Source organism: Metopolophium dirhodum, chromosome 4 (assembly GCF_019925205.1).
Source record: "Metopolophium dirhodum isolate CAU chromosome 4, ASM1992520v1, whole genome shotgun sequence".
NCBI lineage: Eukaryota > Metazoa > Arthropoda > Insecta > Hemiptera > Aphididae > Metopolophium > Metopolophium dirhodum.
The window spans coordinates 20,395,127-20,417,603 of record NC_083563.1 but is presented as its reverse complement, the minus strand read 5'-3'; the positions used below and the strand labels follow the sequence as shown (position 1 = coordinate 20,417,603).

General features: G+C 31.4%; 4 protein-coding genes and 1 non-coding gene across 5 annotated transcripts; 2 read left to right on the top strand and 3 right to left on the bottom strand.

Annotated features, from left to right (window-relative positions):
- Positions 1–5,270: 5,270 nt before the first annotated feature.
- Trnas-gcu (transfer RNA serine (anticodon GCU)) lies at positions 5,271–5,352 on the bottom strand. Its single transcript has one exon. It is a non-coding gene; the product is annotated as a tRNA-Ser (tRNA).
- A 9,101-nt stretch (positions 5,353–14,453) lies between these two features.
- LOC132943591 (zinc finger BED domain-containing protein 6-like) lies at positions 14,454–16,272 on the top strand. The gene is made up of 3 exons (XM_061012625.1): positions 14,454–14,635; positions 15,380–16,185; positions 16,241–16,272. Exons 1-3 carry the CDS (start codon positions 14,454–14,456, stop codon positions 16,270–16,272), a joined length of 1,020 nt encoding a protein of 339 aa, XP_060868608.1.
- A 49-nt stretch (positions 16,273–16,321) lies between these two features.
- LOC132944013 (E3 SUMO-protein ligase ZBED1-like) lies at positions 16,322–17,207 on the top strand. Its single transcript, XM_061013221.1, has one exon. The coding sequence runs from the start codon at positions 16,347–16,349 to the stop codon at positions 17,097–17,099; it is 753 nt and encodes a 250-aa protein (XP_060869204.1). The 5' UTR covers positions 16,322–16,346; the 3' UTR covers positions 17,100–17,207.
- Positions 17,208–18,369: 1,162 nt separating this feature from the next.
- On the bottom strand, positions 18,370–19,255 carry LOC132943996 (E3 SUMO-protein ligase ZBED1-like). Its single transcript, XM_061013196.1, has one exon. The coding sequence runs from the start codon at positions 19,228–19,230 to the stop codon at positions 18,478–18,480; it is 753 nt and encodes a 250-aa protein (XP_060869179.1). The 5' UTR covers positions 19,231–19,255; the 3' UTR covers positions 18,370–18,477.
- Positions 19,256–19,304: 49 nt separating this feature from the next.
- On the bottom strand, positions 19,305–21,123 carry LOC132943590 (zinc finger BED domain-containing protein 6-like). Its single transcript, XM_061012624.1, has 3 exons — positions 20,942–21,123; positions 19,392–20,197; positions 19,305–19,336 (listed from the first exon to the last, which is right to left on the bottom strand). The coding sequence occupies exons 1-3, from the start codon at positions 21,121–21,123 to the stop codon at positions 19,305–19,307; spliced, it is 1,020 nt and encodes a 339-aa protein (XP_060868607.1).
- Between the last annotated feature and the right edge of the window lie 1,354 nt (positions 21,124–22,477).

The window sequence follows — 22,477 nt, the reverse complement described above, 5'->3', positions numbered from 1 at the left end:
TATGTGACGGAAATGCTGCCCGCGTCCGGGAAACCGGCCCGCCCGACGACGGGGTTCGTTCTGCAGTGGCGTTACTGGAAAGCGGCCGGGTGAACCGGACGAGAAAGCCAGGCTGTACAGATCGAGGTGTATATATGTTGGTGTCGGAACAGGAGATGGTCGTGGAGGAACAGACGGGAAGTGACGGTGAAATTGAGGGGGTAAGGAACGACGTGGCAGTTCCGTGAGAAGCGTGACAAGAAAATATGAAACGATTCAACCACACGATACATTACATACATTACAACCAGGCCGGCCAAAAGCCGGCCGCGTCAGATCAACCTAACCCACATAATAACATACGTAAGTTATACAAGTATACAGTATTTCTGAACTAAGAGTGTTACAACTTATTATAGACCATAATATTATGACGATATCGAAAAATCGTAAAAAATTTGTTAATTCTCAGTAAAATTATAATTTCAGCATACCCGCGATTAACCGGCGAGTTAACTAATACGCTCGCCGGAACCTCTTGAAGCCATGCGCACTTCCGGAACTGCCATCACCGTCATGCCCCTTACCCTCCGATCAGAAATTTCACCGTCACTCCCAAAGGTTCCTCCTGTCACCATCTCCGGGTCCGACGAGCACCTCGATCATCAACCTGCAATAGCTTTCTACTGTCCGAACCACCCGGCCGAGTGCCTGCCCGCTGCAGAACGAACACGGGCCGGTCACACGGACGCGGGCAGCGTTTCCGCGATCGTGGTCCTTCGGCAAAGGCTGGTTTCCGGACTCGTCCGATTGCTGCTTCCTGATCCTGCGGCTGCTGCCACCGCTGCATGCCGTAGCCGTCGCCGTCGAGCTCCCGCACATCCTCTTGCTCCGTCCAGAGCACTGCCGTCTGAACCACAGTCGGTCGTAAGTTGTTGTAGTGCACTGCACCGTCGTAGCGGCCCGAGGAGAACCCCCGCAGCCCCAGTGGCTACCGGGTGGCGTCCTGGTCCGACAGCCCGTCACCGCAAAATATCCTCTTGTCGCCTTGGTGTGCAGTATGTCTGTATAAGCCGGTAATATGGATATTCCCAGATTTCACATCAGCGGTGGATGTGGGCCAAAAGCTGCGGTTTCAAAATAACGCTTCAAAGCTAAAAAAAAATTGTCAATGTTTTAAATAAATAAAGGAAAATGTACGGATTGATATTGATTATATTTTTAATTTTTTTGTTTTTACTCAAAACAATAATATTATATAACTAAAATAACTAATTAGGCAATTGTACAAGACACGCCGTTAATATAATATTATGATTTGTACGAAATACAAATTCAACAAACGCGAAGCGAGCATTAGGTGTATGTGAAATTGTTTTCAAGAAATATCGAAAGGCAATAGTTATTAAGTGTAGTGCATGCGTCGAAGCCGAAATCGTTTTACGAAGATTTTCGACGGGCGTGTATTATTCGGAAAAGAAAAGAAAGATTTTATGTCAGCGCGCGAAGCATTTTCGCTTTCAGATGGTGTTTTATGGTTCTCGCTGCAGCTAACAGTGGGAACATCACTCAAACCGAGAGACAACTACACAGCAGCTGTCTAGTTTAAGGAGATCATATAATGTAATGACGTCATCATCTTACTATCCGAATAATAAATATGATTTCCTTGTGCTCGGTCGGTTGCGAGCTACGAATATATATGAAATTAAATTCATGCATATAGGTATTATGTGTTGATGTAAATTGCCCATGGCGTGTGTCGATAGTTTTTTTGGTTACAAATTTGTCGAAAGGGTAAACCGGGGACAATGATAATTGTCGGAGTTAACGAGAAGAAAATTGATTTACTGAAAGGTAAAATGTTTTTATAATTTATTTGGAAATTCCACGTCGGTAAAATAATACAGCCAATGACATTATAATGGTAAACGAAAAAAAAACATCTGTTGAGAAAGGATATAAAAAACAAAGTACATATAATATACATATTCGGAACAATAATAATATATATAGTATATAGTGCCTATTGTGTGCGTACATAGCCCGGGGATGGATTTTTATGAATCCGGCCTTGGCTCAATGATCAGACGGTACATCAGATATCCAAGGCTGGGCAAGTTAATGATTTTTTTTAACTCAATTAAGTTAAGTTAATATGCACCAATAACAAAAAGTTAAAAGTTAAAAGTTAATTTAATTATAGGTTAACTCAGCTATAAGTTATAACTCTGCATATATTACACCTATGATTGTAATTGTAATTATTATACAGTCACGATCATCGCTAGACTCTACAGGTTGGTATTGTATTAACAAAATAGAAGTTGACTTTGATTAAGATAAAGTTTAATCGTCGTCGACGTCGACCCTGTGGGAACTGGAAATTACTCAGTATAGATGCGTGTAGCCGACAAGTGTGCGGTAGACCGCATACGACAAAATGACCCTATTATTATATTTATTATATTATTTATTGTTTTATCGAGACAAAATCTTAAGATTTCTGTAATCAAGTTGTTATATTACTCAAAGTGACAAAGTATAAGTATAAAAGTCATATTTAAGTTTCGAACCCGAACCAAACCGAACCAATATTATGGTCCATGAGATTCTCTAATATGACAAGTGATTGTAAACTCCGCCAGAAAATCGGTTACGGGTTAGAGAAAAAGGTAATAAAAAGGTATAATATAAACTCCACCAGTTGTATTTTCTTACCTGCAATGGGTACATATGTGGAAACATCATTCAGTCAGTGTTGACAATGACTAGTCAATAACGATAAGGCCTGATTTAGTAAGGAATTAACGTCAATAACTAGTCATTTATGACAATTCCTAATGAAAGAAGGCATTGATGATTACATTAAAAATTAAGTTGAAAATCGAATAATATATTATAAATTATAATACTTATTAGCTATTTATTATAAATCATAATCTTAATCTTTATTGTTACACAGTAAACTGCTATGACACTTAGCAGGGCCGGCGCTACAAATTGCGGGACCCTGTGCAAAATTGCTTAGATAAAATAATACTTTGTTGAATTATACCTACATAAATAAATTATAATATAATACATTTATGAAGAGTTTTAAAACTAAGAATTACACTGTAGATATATTATGTGTTATTTTTTAAATGCCGTACCTAAACATTTTCAAATGGACAATTTGTAAACTTATGAACTATAGAGTGACCGAACGTAACTTTTGGACAAAGTTTGCTACCCGAATATAGTGTCTATGGACTATAGATAAAAAATAAACTTCGCTTCCTTCAGAAATCAGAATCTAAAAATAAACAAAGAGATTTACGAGTGGCTTTGTTAAAAACTATTAGGTGTACTGTGTAGGGTAAGCTTATACTATATTAGGTTATTAGTTTATTTTATTAAAATGGACTGAAACTTTACGCCAACGCCATACGTCTATGGTTTCATATTAATTTAGTTTTAGACCGTTTATTGTTTAAGTACTTCAGTACCTAATTACGACTTACATTATCGTGTATCGTCTTCAATGTATCGTAAATACTAAATATTGTTAAAAATATTTGAGATTTTTTAAATTTTTATTGATGTATAAAATGATATTTTTAATAAAAGTCAGATTACCTACACATATTATAACCGTACGGATGTCACAGAATTATTATTTCAACTGTAGTTTGAAAAATATTATCTTTTATGAAATTATAATATTTTATTAGTGATGATTTGCTTTTTTTGAGTGAGCTCAGCTTCCGCGGGGCCCTAAATTTGTGCAGGGGCACCGGTTGCACTGCCCTTGCACCGGGCCTGACACTTAGAATTACATAATCTAGTAGATGCACAACAAGCACATCTATTGGTCTTACACTGTGTTTTACAGTGGCATCTCGTAAAACCTTGGGATCCAGAAATGCTGTTAAAGGCCGCTGCTTCACGGAGAGTTATTTCTCCTCCCTCTTTCAATTTACTTACAACCGTTTCAAGATCTAGAAGCTTCTCCTTCCTGCAGGGTTACTTACGAACATTCCTATCGTCTTTCGTACACTTTTTTACTCCAGCCGTAGATAGTGTAATTTTAGATTTTTTTATTTCTTCGATTCGTTCACAATATTCTTCATTATTCAAAAAAAAATTGTTGTCGTTACGTTTCGATTCAATTCATAATAGAATTGCGTTATCAAATTTTATGCGCATTTCATTTAAATCCATTTCTAAGGAGATTGTTGAAAAAAAACAATGTTATTAGTTATTACACGTTACTATTAACTACTTCAATGCACAAACAGTACTGTACAGTGTACAGTCACTTTCGGGATGTGACCATAACGATAGTTCTGTATAATCAATTTTATTATAAGTTATAAGCAATAAAAACGATAACATAAAACAGGATTTACCATATTATATATACTATAATAACTAATAAGTAATAATATAGATAGATATTATGTTTCATAATCAGATCGATCACCGATAAAGCGCGGTGTCGATATTATTTTTGATTCGGATTTAAAACATTGTCTAATATACGGAAATGTTGATAAAACTACGAAATATCCAACATTGCCTAACCTTTCCAGCCATTGTCAACAATGACTAGGATATACCGACAATTCCTGAATTTTCATCTATTCCGATAACATATCTAAACCAAATAAACTCAAAAATTCAAAATGAAAAAATAAATGATAATGTTGAGAACTATACTTAGTTATAATAATGGATTTAGAAGTTAGAATATCTACAAATTGACAGTTGTATTAATTAATTTTAGTTTACGGTTCAAAATATTATAAGTTATAAAATAACATAACGTACCTACAAACATATTTTATCAAAATTAAACAATTATGATTTGTTCGGGCAACTATTATTTTTGAGTTTTATGTATTTTTTGGTATACACATACCTAATTACTAATTAATGAGAACAATTATTATTGAAAAAAAAGTTATAATTTTTTTAATGATTATAATAATATAGATATTATATTAATTTTATACCGTTACTTGATTTTCTTCATAGGCGGAGTTGGCATAAACTCAATTTTACCTGTTTTCTTTCCTGGCAGAGCTTACAAAAAAAAAAGGCACTTATTGTGTCCGAGTTTATATGCACCCGTTTTGACTCACAGATTTTATAGTACTTTGAATAGAAAAAGACGAACCACAGTTTTTAATACTATAAACCGGTAAAACACTCGAACAGCTGTTGTACGAAATATTATGTGCGACGAAGAAAAAATTTCGTTCGATGAGGGTGAGACATCGAACGAGTTTTCTAACGTGTGACCTCGACGAGGATGGGATTCGAACCCACGCGTGCAGAGCACATTGGATTAGCAGTCCAACGCCTTAACCACTCGGCCACCTCGTCACTTGAGAACATTACCGGTAATCAAACCATTTTATAACCCACAATTATAAGTTAGGTTAGGTATACGATTATACTACCACGTCCGTTTCTATCGAATGGAGTCGAAATGTCGATATAGAATGCGAATATTGCCTGAGGCGAGTGTTTTTATATTCCTCCGAAAATACCTACTGTTTGAATGAATATAAGACGTATTAATAGTTAATACCTAGGTTTATAAATTATAGGTAAATGAATCTATATTACATTATACTGCAGTATAGTAATAACTAATAGGTAATGAACATTGTAACTTGAAAGAATTAAAAATAATGAAATAAAACTACCTATTATAAATTAATAATTAATATTAACTCTAACTTTAGGACTCTAAAAATACACTGGTATTGGTACAGAAATATTGTAGTATAGAAATGCTAAGTCAAAAATTAATAAATTAAAAACACATAGGTAATTACTAATTACTAAGCATCGTCAAACTATCTAAGTGCTTAGTGCTCACGCAGATAAAAATAATTTCACTCGCTAAAACGGTATACAGTATACTACGCTATACGGTAAGTACACCCAAATGATAGTCACCCAAACGAACTATTCATTTTTTTGGTCAAAATAATTGTTACACTAGCCAAACGACCACCACCCGTTGCCTGTAGTTAATAATAATGTGTAACAGGTTTAGATATAATAATGCAATTTCGTGTACCTATTTTTATAGTAAAATATTTAAATATTTTATACTTTTGGATAAATGTTCCAAATGTAAAATAAAAATATTATTGACACTCGTTTCGTTGTTGAGTTAGGTATTCTCTAGGGAGACGTTACTAAATTTAGGATAGGGTTCGGATTAATTTTACACCCACTGAACTGATTCCTTGTATTGTATATACGATCGTCCTTGCACCCTGCAGTGTGGTATATGAATCAGGGCCATGAATTAATCACTTAAAAATACACAATAAAAATTGCTAAAATATGCAAAAATATGTACTTTATAAAATTATAATATGCAAAACAACACAAGATTGATATTTTATAACACTACAATTATTATTACAAAAGATTAATAAATAATAACAAAAAGTATTTTTAATACAATTTTGTGGTAAGTATTATATAATTTTGAATAGTTGTACATTTTAGATAATTGTTGTACCTATTAATTAAATAGTAGGCTATTAATTAGTGTTATGCGTGTTCTAAACATAACAATGAATTTATTACCTAGTAATTTTTACCTCAATTTTTATTCATCGACGAGCACTCTATTGATGAAAATATTACAACCTAAAATAATTTGTAATAAAAGTCAAATTATGATCGCCGATCTGCCGAAAAAAACTATACATTTTTAAAATATATATATAAAGTAAATGTAGTAAAAACGAATACAAATATATATTTAGGTTTATAAATATATTATAAGTTATAACAAAACCTCAAACACACGAAAATATGCTAAATGCATTTTTGTATACGAGTACACAGAAAACACAGTTAAACAGTATTTACTACCTACCTAATACCTATTTAAGTACCTATATAATATATTATAACTATATATGACCCTATGTAATGTACTAATCACTATAATTTGTAAGACATTTTATTGAGACTCTTAGGTCTTAATTCCTTCTATGAAGTAGAATAAAAGAACATGCAAATACATTAAATGCTCCGATTGGCATAATTATAAAATATAATCTGACGTGTAGTAGGTACCCGCCTATGTTATTGTATATACAAATTTGAAATCTTTCCGTTTGGCACGTGGACATAATGACACATATTACATTAACAATATACCTAACATGCAACTTAATTTCAGCGCCTACTCAAAATAAAAAATTTACAAAATTATAACACATTATAATGAATAATGAATAATAAAAAAAAAAGAAGATGCCTGCAATTTTGTACAGTTCTCACAGCCTTTTTCTTTTCTTTTTTTCGGATCTTTTGCCGGCCGTTATAATCTCGTGATAGACATTGACGGCACCTGTGACCTATCAACTGAACATATTTAGAGAAGGGGTGTCGTTGGAGAAGGGGGTGGGGTTGAATGTCATTAACTAAAACATTCTTGATGTAATAATTATAATTTCTCGGAAATTAGTTACATTAATATGTAAATTTCTCATTTATTCATTCTATATATAGGTAAGTACCATATTTTTTCGGCCAATCTCGACTACCCTAATCTACTCAGTAGAGGTACCCAGCCACGCACATAATATTATTATATTCTTCAGTCGAGCCAACCGAAACAGCCTCATGAATAATATAATGATGATGATAATTAATAAAAATAAAATAATAAAAACAAACTAATTTTAATTTCCACTAGCGCCACCGTCTTGAACACGCGCGGAGCGATGTGTATCATCCTAGGTATTATAATATATTATACAATATGATTTATACGTAGGACGTAGGTATAAAATACGTAATACTACTCGACGGAGAAACTTTGAGGATAACATTATACCGTCGGCGCCAGTCACCGCAATTTCCGATTTACTTATGTGCACACACAACGCACATGATGTGAACAGCCGCTTATGAATCGTTTGCAACTGTATTGTTAATTTATACGTGTCGTGTATATTATAATACGTACCTAATACCTATCTCTAATTTTTTGCATCTAAAGGGAAGGGCGTATATGAGTATTTTATCTGCATGCATATTGTATACGGATGTATTATTTTTGTACTATAGATTTTACCGCAAGAAAATCGGTCACCACGTCGAGACCCGCCAAAGTGCAGACAACTGCAACGATCGATCCCGATTCCTGGAAACAAGAATTATATTAACGACTTAATATTCTTTTTATTTTTTATTGTATCATACAGTCCTTTTGGCCGTTATGATAAATTATTCATGGGTTTCAATGGGCAGTGGCGTTCTCAGAAATTTGGTCAAAAACCGATTTAGTATAAAAATTTCCGGTTTTCCTTTTTTTTTCTCGGCACTTTTCAACACTAATGGTAGTATGGGATTTTGACCTCCCAAATGCACCAACTAGATTCACTTTGTCATCAAACAAGATACTGAAGTTGAAAATCGAAGCATTATTTCGACTACTTATCGTGTACACAAACAAATAAAATAAATAAATAAATAAAAAAAACACATCATTGTAAATTCAATACATTAATTTATTTTTATTTATTATATTAATTTAATCACTTAATCAATAAATGTGATATTGCTGGTAAAAAAATATTAAATTGTAATACGCATATGAAATAGTGAAAAAAAAATACGGCCGATGCCCGTTCAAACCCTATGACCCCCCCCCCCCCCCCGGTGAGTACACCACTGGTAATGAGTGTCATTTTTCGGAACAATTAACCAGAGGACTAGTTAAAAAAATTGAATATGTATAGATACATAATATATTATTGAAGTATTAATTAAAATTTTTTTTATTTTATTTTATAAGTATTGAATCTTATCGGAGATTATAATATATGATTGATGAAATGCTATCAATTTATGCATGGTATAAAAACCTTAGCAATACATACATCGCTCCGCTTAAAATCTAAAACATAGAATTTGATATTTTAAAAGATTTTTTACGTATTGTGGACATTGTTGTCTCTAGATATGTTTCAAGGAGAAAATATTTGTTACCTAGGATTGGTTCTTCCAATTATATATGGATCGCTTGATTCTTTAAAATTTGAAAACATTTAATTTCTTGTCAACCATTAGGATTGTGTTTAATTGATGGTATAAATAGTGGCCATTACTGGCTAGGTTTCAATATTTAATAGATATTAAGAATTCCTCAAATCTTAACGTATCTACATAATATTTTCAACTTTATCATATCCTAAATTTAAATTTGAGTTACTAAATAATGAAAAAAATGAAAAAATGGTAAAAAAAAATATTCATTGCATAATGTAAAGTGCTTAATGAAAACTTAACTGCAAATAGACCATATATATTAGTGATTTTTATAATATTAATTTTTTTTAATATTTAAGTTCCGAGAACAATACTGACAATACTTACTCAAGTTTCATTAACATAGAGTGTTTAAGATATTTTCAAGAAAAGTTCAATTTCAATCTCTATATTAAGAAAATTAGTAACGTTTATAAAGTATTTATGAAATATAATTAAATTCTCCCTTCTAACGCTCCAATTAAACGTTATTAAACGTTAACCTATCGGTGGACAAATATTAACCACAAAAATAAATTCACTTGTTGACGCATCTTTCAGTCTCACTTTATTTAAAAATGAACTCTAAAATCAACATTTTCGTAAATAAAAATACTAACAATTTTTAGAATGTTATTTTCCAGTTTTTGATTAGTATTAATAAAATATGATTTATATGAGTTATGACTATTATTGAAAGGTATTATTTTATTGAAACTTAAAACTTTAATATATCATACATTTATAGGTAACTAGTAAATAACATGTTATTACCTACTTAACATGTTTAGAATTTTGAAGAAAATCTCAAAATAAAATTATAAAATATGTACCTATACTTGTAGTTATATATTATAATTAAAAATTAAAGAAGTATGCATAAGAAAAAAAAACATAAGTGATTAAATAAGAATTTTTATTTTGTTTGGAACTAAAAAAGGAACTCGTTCATTTTCCAAAGGAACGACAAAAGAACGAATTCTTTTTTTTTTAAGGAACAAGGAACGGAACGAATTCCTTTTTATAAGGATTTTGCCAAACACAGGTATAGGGTGATTATTTAAAAAATTTAACATAAACACTAATTTTCTGAATAAAGCGTATAGTTATTGGAAATTTGTTATTGCGATAATTTGAAACCATTATCATAAACAACATTTTATACTATTTTAAAAGTAATAATTATTATGATTTTATTTTTTACTGAATGATGACGACAGACAGATATTTTTAATTTCATATTACCAATATTTTGTGGGGAGGCAGCCCTACCCCTGTGCTACTTCACTCTCCTCGTCTAAACTTTAAATGCTAAGGTATAACTAGTTCACTAGAAGTCAAGAAACTCGTTTGTAATTCGATTATTATATTATATTGAAATTCTCAGAAAAATATTAAATTAAAAGTTTATGCTGCGAATTCGATAAAGTAAAAAAATCAACGATGAAAAATAAAATATGATTAAGCACCTAATGATTTCGCATTTTTTTAAAAACATATATTTCCAAAATCGTTAAAACTTTTAAAGTAAATATTCGTGTTTACGTTTTAAAGAATTCACAATACATAATGCCGACGGCTGATATGACATTGCAGGGACTGTTATAATAGTGTTTTAGTATTTATTTTGCTATAAACTACGTCAATCGGAATAAGTATAAAATAATAAATGTAATTTTTATATCAGTTTGATGCGCCCGTTTCGAGGTCAAGTATGGCCAATGTCGTAGTCCTGAGTCACTTCAGGCATAACTCCGTTTTTAATTTATATTTTTTCATTCTAAATGTTGTCTTAATACCGAGACGTACCAACGAAAAAATTACAGATATCAATTATTGACAATTTGTTGATGTGTTCGTACTTCGTGACAACGAGGACAATAATAATTGAATGCCTACTACTAAATATTATAATTTATATTAATGTAAAAAGTATTTCTAAATAATTGCATTCTCGGAAATAGGTGTCCGATTTGCAAATTTTGATTTGGTCTTTTTCTTCGGATTTTCTTACAAGCTACTAGGAAAATGTTGAATCAATTATGTATATTATACTTTGTTAAATTTCTTAAATCTTAAATGACGTATTATATATAGTAGGTACTAAGTAGTAAGTACCCACCGAAGGTAATGTGCATGCAAGCATATATAACTCTTTGATAACATATTAACATCTATTGTAATTCCATAAAAAACCGTGTTCTAAACCGACTGAACTTATACAGAAAAAAATAAGCGGATTATTAGTTATTACTCATTATATATGTATGGTTTAAAAAATAATATTTATGCCTCAGATTCACCGTCAAATAAAATTTGCCCAACATTATATTCACAGTCATAATTCCGCGTCTGAGCATTGATTAAATATACATGTATACGGTATACCTATGTCCTATATTGTATATTTGTATACACTATATATAGTATTTTTAATCTGTATAGTGTAGGTAGTATGCTTACTTATATATATATAATAAATTTATAAATAATCTATGGTCTGACATATAGACACGCATATTATACCTAGTATTGCATTTTTTATTGTTTAAATACATAAGTAGGTACCTCAGTACCTATAAGTACCTACCAACGTTTTAAACTGTTTTCGATTACCTACATACAGTTTGATATCTATCAATTAATATTATATACATATTTATAAACGAATATAAATAAAATGCCATTTGGTTAATGGTGGACGTAACTCGTATTTGCCTGGCGGGAAATGAAACACGTAAATACTGCATTGTGTTTTGAAGTGAAAAATATAATATTCCACGATAGAATTTTTCAACAAATTTAAACTTTGTTCAAATTATTCTATTCATTTGTTCGCGACTATTTTATTTTATTTTATTTCGCCTCCGCTACTATTGCAGCATACAGGAGACGTCGCCCTTGTGGGTCATCATTCCCTTTCACTATAGCAGCAAGTCAAGCGGATGCAAATAAAATATTTCAATTCGAAAATCGACGTGTTGGAAAGTCCGTTTCGTGCGTGGTACCCATCTCCCAAGAAGAAATTTAACAAAAATAATTTTTGTCGCCTGCAGAGATCTATTCCCGCAGGACCAACAACGACGGTGAAATCGCGTGGGTTTATTCAGCCGGGTCCTTGAGTTTAATAATACACAGGGTGCTGTTGTTCACCAAGCATGCTCTCTCCCTTTTATTCTCAATTCAAGCAGAAGTTATTCAAATTCTGTTTTTTTTTTTTAATATTTTGGTTAGCTATATGTATAATTTACTTAATAATAACATTTATAGATAGGTACCAACTGGGATTTTTCTAATACATTTAAGGAGTGTCCTCACGTCCTGAGCAGATAGAAACTTCTTTTTTTTCAAACAGAGCAGTAAAAAATTATTTTTTTTTTATAAATTGTTAATCGGATGTTTTTTTTTTTTAATGTTGATGCATCTAAATTAACAAAAACGTGTAGATTCATTGGTGATTGGTAGTTTCAGAATTAATACTATAGGTACCTACTCTATGTATGTGCCTATACTAAGGATAATAATGATTTTATATCCAATATAAAATAGATAGGTATACCTAATACTTAGGTATTTAGTTTTGTAAAAGTTGTATAAAATGTTATTATTAATCAATTAAAATTAATAACCAATAACAACAACTATATAGGTTTTAGTACCTATATTATTTCTAAATAGATTAATTAATATAGTACATATTACACTTTTTGGTTGGGCTGAAAAATGAATCAGCCGAAAAGGGAAGGATACGACTTAGGTCGAAATGTGTATCGCCCCTTAATATATATGTTAATAGCCTAATAGGGTATAGTCAGTAGGAAAAAATGTTCAAAGGATCCTATTGTAAGGTCAGCCCCGATTTCCATAGGTAAAAATGACTAATAGTTGAACCTTATAATATTACCTATTATTTACCATTATCATTTTATCAAAAGACTATAGATATTATAAGAGTAATTAGGAAGCTTAGCCCCCAGCTTCATCCGTAGCTCCCTCAGTTTTTTAATAATATTTTAGTTTAAAATATAAATTATCAGGGTCTGTGCTGCTGATACAATTTTAGCCCCCCTCCCCCCCACAGAAAAATTTCGCTAGTTGCGTCTGATAGGTATTAGGTCTGATTAGGTAATGTATACCTATTTTATAACCTTTGACGACGGACTGACAGACAGCTAGTGCGCGCTCCTCACACGTATATAATAATTGATATTATGTATTACACAGAACTACAGAAGGTACTCTGCAATTATTAGTTATTACCTGCGAGGCTGCAACGCAGATAAAATTAAAGTTTATGTAGGTATCGTGCGTCAGTATGACAGTATAAGTAGGTACTAGGAAGGTACCTATATATATATCATCGTGAAACGAACGCGCATCCACTGCGAGAAAAGAGATCGTCGCCCGATTGATCGGTCCTCCTAGCCCCGCGATCGCGCATATTAACATCTACCTGTACCAGGCTGTACGGCTATACGACTTACCTATATTATACGTAGCTACGATGCAACGATACATTATAAGCATTCACTTGCCAGCGAAAGCGAGCCCAGAGGATCGCCATGGGAACGGAGAGAGCACGCGGTGGCGGTCGATGAAAATACCGCGTGGGCGCCCCTTCAGTCGTACAACCCGCGGGGACCAGACCTTATACGTGGTCGTCTTTGCCTCTGGGTGTCTCCCGGCCCCGCGCTTACAATAATATAATATTATTATATTATTGAGTAATAGACTCGTGGCTCAATGAAATTCCAATAGTCTCCATTAAAAGTTAATTAAAAACTAGGGGTCGTGGTTATACACGGTTATTAGAGTACACGTGTACACGTAACCCGGGTACACGTACTAAAAATAAATTAAGATCCGTGTTTTTTATACACGGATATTTTTTACCGATACACGTGTATTTAATACCCGTTGGCCATTACCCGTGTAATTAATACCCGTTACACGTGTATTTAATACCCGTTACTCATGCATTTATTACCATGAAGTAGACACTGGACACCCCTGTAATTTTATTAATTCATTTAATAAATATACATACAATTATTTCAAAATCTTATATCTTCATTATTTAGACTTTAGAGATTGATACTTAAATAGTTATGAGTTTTAAATGTTATAATGTGTTATATTATGGCTTAGGTAGTAAATACAAATTAATTAATCTATTAAATTATTCTCAATCGTTAATCGTTATATGTAATAACTTATAGTATTATACGATTATTTTAAACTGGTTTTAAAGAAAAAAACCCAAAGTTATCTTATCGACAACTTTACGGCCTCGATAGCTTGTTACAATATTTTGTCAATTTTAAGATTGTTTCATAATTTATACAGTGTCTGTGTGTATGACGTGACGTTTCATATTCACTGTTGTACGTAATTTCATTATTTTAGTTTGAAAGATGAGTAATCGGTCAAAAAGTTGGGTGTGGCAATATGGTAAACGGCAAGGTGATAGGGCTTTTTGCGATTTATGTGATGATAATTCAAATAAAGAGTTTAGTTGTGCTGGTGGGTCAACAGGATCGTTCGGAAGACATTTAAAAGTAATACATAATGTCGGAAGAACTACTCAAAATCAAAGGTATGTATTTGGAACATGAATTATTTTGAATAGAAAGTTGGTAGTTTTAAGAAAATAGTAAATACTAAATACTTATAATAATTATTTATTAAAATAATGATCCTATACCTAATATAAAATACATATTTTGATTCCAATCCCCTCCTATTTTGTATCTTCAATATTGTATCCCCTACAGAGTACAGACCACTTAACATCAAGTTAGACCTATATATAGATATCATTATTGTTTAGATCACCGATATGGTAATTTTAAATAAATATATGCATTTTTCGATCCATGACTCATAATCCATTTTATAGCTCGTAAGGTTACGCTTTCATTTCATACGTGTCGTTCATATAATATTTCTTAAATATTTTTTTTATTTTTTCTCATACATTTTTGGTGGATATACAACGAATGCTAAAATTGATTAAAAAAATTAACTAACAAGTTTATTTAATATAATATCCATGTTAAATTTATAATAATTATAAAAATATTATTAAATTTAGTAGGTAATTTAATAATTAAGATAATCGTATTATATACAGCAATAGCTATCACCTATTTTATATAATATGTTTTGCATTTTTTCATAAGTATTTACTATTTTTAAGTTATTTGGTGTCTTTTTTATTCGGTTTGCTTTTGGGCGAGGGATCTTAAACCATTGTAATGTGTTTGGCTGAACCTTTTTCTTTAATTCAAAGCTTTTTGATTAATTTTAATTATTATTGTAATTAAATTATATTTCTTAGTGATGATAATGATCTTGAAGTAGAGGAGTCTAATACGATTATGACACATGGTTCATCATCATCATCTTCAAATAATTTAAATACCGATTGTTCTTCATCTTCAGAATTTCGTGAACCACCCCTCAGAAAACGACGTAGAACGTTTATGAATAAGTACCTTGAGCATAATAACATTTGTAGTTCTGAGAGAACAGAACAAATCCACCAAGCGTTAGCTAAAATGATTGCGATCAACCAAATGCCATTATCATTTTGTTCAAGTTCTGGGTTTCAACAGTTTATGGCTATCGTCGAACCAAATTATTTAATATGTAAAGAAGGAGCTATAAAACGAAGACTCAAAGCATTTAAATCGTCGGTTGAAGAACAAATAAAAAAAGAATTAAGAAATGCCAAGAGTGTAAGTTGTACATCTGACTGTTGGTCATCAATATCTCTAGAATCGTATATAACAGTTACTGCACATTTTATTGATGACCAGTGGTGCCCAAAATCTTACACTCTGACAACTCACCAATTGGAGGACCGCCATACAGCTCTCAATCTAAGTAATCAGTTGGAAACTACTTTTAGTAAATGGGAAATCGAACAAAAAGTTATGGCAGTAGTTACTGATAACGCAAAAAATGTTTTGAATGCTGTCAATTTACTTACTAATATTACAGAAAAAAATGACCTTACATGTTCCGCGCATACTTTACAACTTGCGATTAACAATGGTTTGAAATATGATAAAATAGAACAATTAATTCAATTAAGTAATAAAATCGTTGGTCATTTTAAACATTCAAATGTGGCCACTCAATGTTTAAAGACTAAGCAAGAACAACTTGGTTTACCAACGGAATGTTTAATTCAAAGTTGTAAAACCAGATGGAACTCCGTATTCATGATGTTGGATCGACTTTATGAAAATAGGTGCCCAGTATCAAATGTCTTTGCTGATCGCACAGTTACTACAGCAGCAATGGCACAAAAGTTCGAAGTAACCGAGAACCAATGGGCAGCTATAGAAACTATAGTTAAATTACTTAAGCCTCTACAAGTAATTACAACTGTATTTTGTGGTGAAAAGTATTGTTCAATTTCAATGGTCAGGCCTCTCCTTAACATTGTTATAGAAAAGCATTTACAGCCTCAGATAAATGACGATGAAATTGCTCAAAATTTCAAATACATTGTAATACAAGAATTAAAAGACCGTTTCAAGTTAAACTGGAATCCTTCTAGTGTTGTGTCTGCTCGACAAATTGCATCTTTTCTCGACCCAAGATACAAAGATTTAGAACACGAGGCAGCAGATGCAAGAGAAGAAATTCGAACCCGAGTCAAGAGTTTGTTAGATGATATAAGTGAACATAATGACGATATGCAAATTCAAACATCTGAGACAAAAAATAGCTTCGGGGGACTTGCGTTTCTATACGGTGATAAGGGCAACTGTAATACAGATGATTCTACAGTTCAATTTCAAAATTACTTGGCAGAACCACAATTACGGTTTGATTTTGATGCATTGGAATGGTGGAAGACGCGTGCAACGAAGTATCCATTAATGGTTGTTTTAGCTGTTAAGTATTTAGGGATACCAGCAACGTCAGTAAGTTCCGAACGGTGTTTCTCGACTGCTGGAAACATTGTGACGGCTAAGAGAAGTTGTTTGGCGCCCGAAACGGTAAATATGTTGGTTTTCCTTTATCAAAACAAACAATTATTGTAAGGAGATCAAGGGTGATTTGTTGTTGGTTTATTATTTATTTATTATTCATAACATTTTAGGAATAAATACTTACCAATATACCTCTATACATTATTAATATTATTGATATTATTGTTGCTACTATTTATTTATTTGTTTATACGATTTTGTTAGTTATTTTAATTTTTATCTATCACATTTTCTAAAAGTTTTGGATTTATTTATTTAGTCATTATTATGGCCTATATTTCGTGTTAACCAAAATATTACGTAATATTTTAACACAACATTAATTTATTAATTTATAATTTTTTTTTTCAAAAGAAATTCAAATTAGTAAAGTATATAACATATAAATATTCTATTATTTTTCAATATCAACTATCAATTTCTTAGATATATTTATTTACTCATGTTGAAATATACAATGAATATTAGTATTCGATTGTTGTAAGCACATTGTGCACATTTCTTAAACCGTCAAACTGTGTACTGTATTACAGTCATTGAAGCAGTTCAGTTGTATGTTACATTTATATTAGTGCTCGCCATTACACGTGTAATGAACTACACGGGTACACGTGTTCTTAACTGAAACGGGATTAAGGCCCGTGTAATTAAAATACACGTACATACACCCGTGTACCCGACATTACCCGTGTACCTATATACCCGACATTATCCGTGTACCTACATACCCGAAATTACCCGTATATTTTATTCTTCACGTGTCTGTGTTGAAACAATCGTGATTTCTCTATTTTTTTTTTTTTTTTTTTAATAGCTCATAATAGTTAATTGAAGTGTGAGTAAAATAATAATTTAGGTAATTAATGTAGATAAATAATAAGACTCTATGATTATGTAAATAGGTACTTTAATATAAATGCTGTAAATGCTAATAACTGCTTCAATGACTGTAATACAGTACACAGTTTGACGGTTTAAGAAATGTGCACAATGTGCTTACAACAATCGAATACTAATATTCATTGTATATTTCAACATGAGTAAATAAATATATCTAAGAAATTGATAGTTGATATTGAAAAATAATAGAATATTTATATGTTATATACTTTACTAATTTGAATTTCTTTTGAAAAAAAAAATTATAAATTAATAAATTAATGTTGTGTTAAAATATTACGTAATATTTTGGTTAACACGAAATATAGGCCATAATAATGACTAAATAAATAAATCCAAAACTTTTAGAAAATGTGATAGATAAAAATTAAAATAACTAACAAAATCGTATAAACAAATAAATAAATAGTAGCAACAATAATATCAATAATATTAATAATGTATAGAGGTATATTGGTAAGTATTTATTCCTAAAATGTTATGAATAATAAATAAATAATAAACCAACAACAAATCACCCTTGATCTCCTTACAATAATTGTTTGTTTTGATAAAGGAAAACCAACATATTTACCGTTTCGGGCGCCAAACAACTTCTCTTAGCCGTCACAATGTTTCCAGCAGTCGAGAAACACCGTTCGGAACTTACTGACGTTGCTGGTATCCCTAAATACTTAACAGCTAAAACAACCATTAATGGATACTTCGTTGCACGCGTCTTCCACCATTCCAATGCATCAAAATCAAACCGTAATTGTGGTTCTGCCAAGTAATTTTGAAATTGAACTGTAGAATCATCTGTATTACAGTTGCCCTTATCACCGTATAGAAACGCAAGTCCCCCGAAGCTATTTTTTGTCTCAGATGTTTGAATTTGCATATCGTCATTATGTTCACTTATATCATCTAACAAACTCTTGACTCGGGTTCGAATTTCTTCTCTTGCATCTGCTGCCTCGTGTTCTAAATCTTTGTATCTTGGGTCGAGAAAAGATGCAATTTGTCGAGCAGACACAACACTAGAAGGATTCCAGTTTAACTTGAAACGGTCTTTTAATTCTTGTATTACAATGTATTTGAAATTTTGAGCAATTTCATCGTCATTTATCTGAGGCTGTAAATGCTTTTCTATAACAATGTTAAGGAGAGGCCTGACCATTGAAATTGAACAATACTTTTCACCACAAAATACAGTTGTAATTACTTGTAGAGGCTTAAGTAATTTAACTATAGTTTCTATAGCTGCCCATTGGTTCTCGGTTACTTCGAACTTTTGTGCCATTGCTGCTGTAGTAACTGTGCGATCAGCAAAGACATTTGATACTGGGCACCTATTTTCATAAAGTCGATCCAACATCATGAATACGGAGTTCCATCTGGTTTTACAACTTTGAATTAAACATTCCGTTGGTAAACCAAGTTGTTCTTGCTTAGTCTTTAAACATTGAGTGGCCACATTTGAATGTTTAAAATGACCAACGATTTTATTACTTAATTGAATTAATTGTTCTATTTTATCATATTTCAAACCATTGTTAATCGCAAGTTGTAAAGTATGCGCGGAACATGTAAGGTCATTTTTTTCTGTAATATTAGTAAGTAAATTGACAGCATTCAAAACATTTTTTGCGTTATCAGTAACTACTGCCATAACTTTTTGTTCGATTTCCCATTTACTAAAAGTAGTTTCCAACTGATTACTTAGATTGAGAGCTGTATGGCGGTCCTCCAATTGGTGAGTTGTCAGAGTGTAAGATTTTGGGCACCACTGGTCATCAATAAAATGTGCAGTAACTGTTATATACGATTCTAGAGATATTGATGACCAACAGTCAGATGTACAACTTACACTCTTGGCATTTCTTAATTCTTTTTTTATTTGTTCTTCAACCGACGATTTAAATGCTTTGAGTCTTCGTTTTATAGCTCCTTCTTTACATATTAAATAATTTGGTTCGACGATAGCCATAAACTGTTGAAACCCAGAACTTGAACAAAATGATAATGGCATTTGGTTGATCGCAATCATTTTAGCTAACGCTTGGTGGATTTGTTCTGTTCTCTCAGAACTACAAATGTTATTATGCTCAAGGTACTTATTCATAAACGTTCTACGTCGTTTTCTGAGGGGTGGTTCACGAAATTCTGAAGATGAAGAACAATCGGTATTTAAATTATTTGAAGATGATGATGATGAACCATGTGTCATAATCGTATTAGACTCCTCTACTTCAAGATCATTATCATCACTAAGAAATATAATTTAATTACAATAATAATTAAAATTAATCAAAAAGCTTTGAATTAAAGAAAAAGGTTCAGCCAAACACATTACAATGGTTTAAGATCCCTCGCCCAAAAGCAAACCGAATAAAAAAGACACCAAATAACTTAAAAATAGTAAATACTTATGAAAAAATGCAAAACATATTATATAAAATAGGTGATAGCTATTGCTGTATATAATACGATTATCTTAATTATTAAATTACCTACTAAATTTAATAATATTTTTATAATTATTATAAATTTAACATGGATATTATATTAAATAAACTTGTTAGTTAATTTTTTTAATCAATTTTAGCATTCGTTGTATATCCACCAAAAATGTATGAGAAAAAATAAAAAAAATATTTAAGAAATATTATATGAACGACACGTATGAAATGAAAGCGTAACCTTACGAGCTATAAAATGGATTATGAGTCATGGATCGAAAAATGCATATATTTATTTAAAATTACCATATCGGTGATCTAAACAATAATGATATCTATATATAGGTCTAACTTGATGTTAAGTGGTCTGTACTCTGTAGGGGATACAATATTGAAGATACAAAATAGGAGGGGATTGGAATCAAAATATGTATTTTATATTAGGTATAGGATCATTATTTTAATAAATAATTATTATAAGTATTTAGTATTTACTATTTTCTTAAAACTACCAACTTTCTATTCAAAATAATTCATGTTCCAAATACATACCTTTGATTTTGAGTAGTTCTTCCGACATTATGTATTACTTTTAAATGTCTTCCGAACGATCCTGTTGACCCACCAGCACAACTAAACTCTTTATTTGAATTATCATCACATAAATCGCAAAAAGCCCTATCACCTTGCCGTTTACCATATTGCCACACCCAACTTTTTGACCGATTACTCATCTTTCAAACTAAAATAATGAAATTACGTACAACAGTGAATATGAAACGTCACGTCATACACACAGACACTGTATAAATTATGAAACAATCTTAAAATTGACAAAATATTGTAACAAGCTATCGAGGCCGTAAAGTTGTCGATAAGATAACTTTGGGTTTTTTTCTTTAAAACCAGTTTAAAATAATCGTATAATACTATAAGTTATTACATATAACGATTAACGATTGAGAATAATTTAATAGATTAATTAATTTGTATTTACTACCTAAGCCATAATATAACACATTATAACATTTAAAACTCATAACTATTTAAGTATCAATCTCTAAAGTCTAAATAATGAAGATATAAGATTTTGAAATAATTGTATGTATATTTATTAAATGAATTAATAAAATTACAGGGGTGTCCAGTGTCTACTTCATGGTAATAAATGCATGAGTAACGGGTATTAAATACACGTGTAACGGGTATTAATTACACGGGTAATGGCCAACGGGTATTAAATACACGTGTATCGGTAAAAAATATCCGTGTATAAAAAACACGGATCTTAATTTATTTTTAGTACGTGTACCCGGGTTACGTGTACACGTGTACTCTAATAACCGTGTATAACCACGACCCCTAATTTATATTAAAGTACCTATTTACATAATCATAGAGTCTTATTATTTATCTACATTAATTACCTAAATTATTATTTTACTCACACTTCAATTAACTATTATGAGCTATTAAAAAAAAAAAAAAAAAATAGAGAAATCACGATTGTTTCAACACAGACACGTGAAGAATAAAATATACGGGTAATTTCGGGTATGTAGGTACACGGATAATGTCGGGTATATAGGTACACGGGTAATGTCGGGTACACGGGTGTATGTACGTGTATTTTAATTACACGGGCCTTAATCCCGTTTCAGTTAAGAACACGTGTACCCGTGTAGTTCATTACACGTGTAATGGCGAGCACTATTAAAAACCTACCCTTAGTGGCATTAACACTATTTTTTAATGCACTAAATTTATTTTCTCACAAGACTAACCACATACGATACACATAGACGAGGTCCTTTTTATAAAATATTTTCTTATAAATATTTTTTTTGCAAACGAATTACCATTGGCCTAGTTTTTGTATACGGGCTCAACTTTTATTTATTTATTTATTCTTAATAACTCTAAATGTTAAAGAATAATTTAGAACAGTTTTAGATGAATTTTAAATTAACCTATTCGAATTATACAAATGTAATTGTCAATATATAATACAATACCAGTGTTCGTTCTATCGCGTCTTTAAATAACGAATAAACCGTCAGCGGAGCATTGTTTCTGTTGTGTAGGGGT

Excerpts from the sequence above, each read along its gene's own strand:
- LOC132943591 (XM_061012625.1), top strand. The coding sequence starts at position 14,454 with ATGAGTAATCGGTCAAAAAGTTGGGTGTGGCAATATGGTAAACGGCAA. Across the intron at positions 14,636-15,379 it reads AGAACTACTCAAAATCAAAG|TGATGATAATGATCTTGAAG; the intron begins GTATGTATTTGG and ends TATATTTCTTAG. Across the intron at positions 16,186-16,240 it reads TTCAAATGTGGCCACTCAAT|TTGTAAAACCAGATGGAACT; the intron begins GTTTAAAGACTA and ends TTTAATTCAAAG.
- LOC132944013 (XM_061013221.1), top strand. The coding sequence starts at position 16,347 with ATGGCACAAAAGTTCGAAGTAACCGAGAACCAATGGGCAGCTATAGAA.
- LOC132943996 (XM_061013196.1), bottom strand. The coding sequence starts at position 19,230 with ATGGCACAAAAGTTCGAAGTAACCGAGAACCAATGGGCAGCTATAGAA.
- LOC132943590 (XM_061012624.1), bottom strand. The coding sequence starts at position 21,123 with ATGAGTAATCGGTCAAAAAGTTGGGTGTGGCAATATGGTAAACGGCAA. Across the intron at positions 20,198-20,941 it reads AGAACTACTCAAAATCAAAG|TGATGATAATGATCTTGAAG; the intron begins GTATGTATTTGG and ends TATATTTCTTAG. Across the intron at positions 19,337-19,391 it reads TTCAAATGTGGCCACTCAAT|TTGTAAAACCAGATGGAACT; the intron begins GTTTAAAGACTA and ends TTTAATTCAAAG.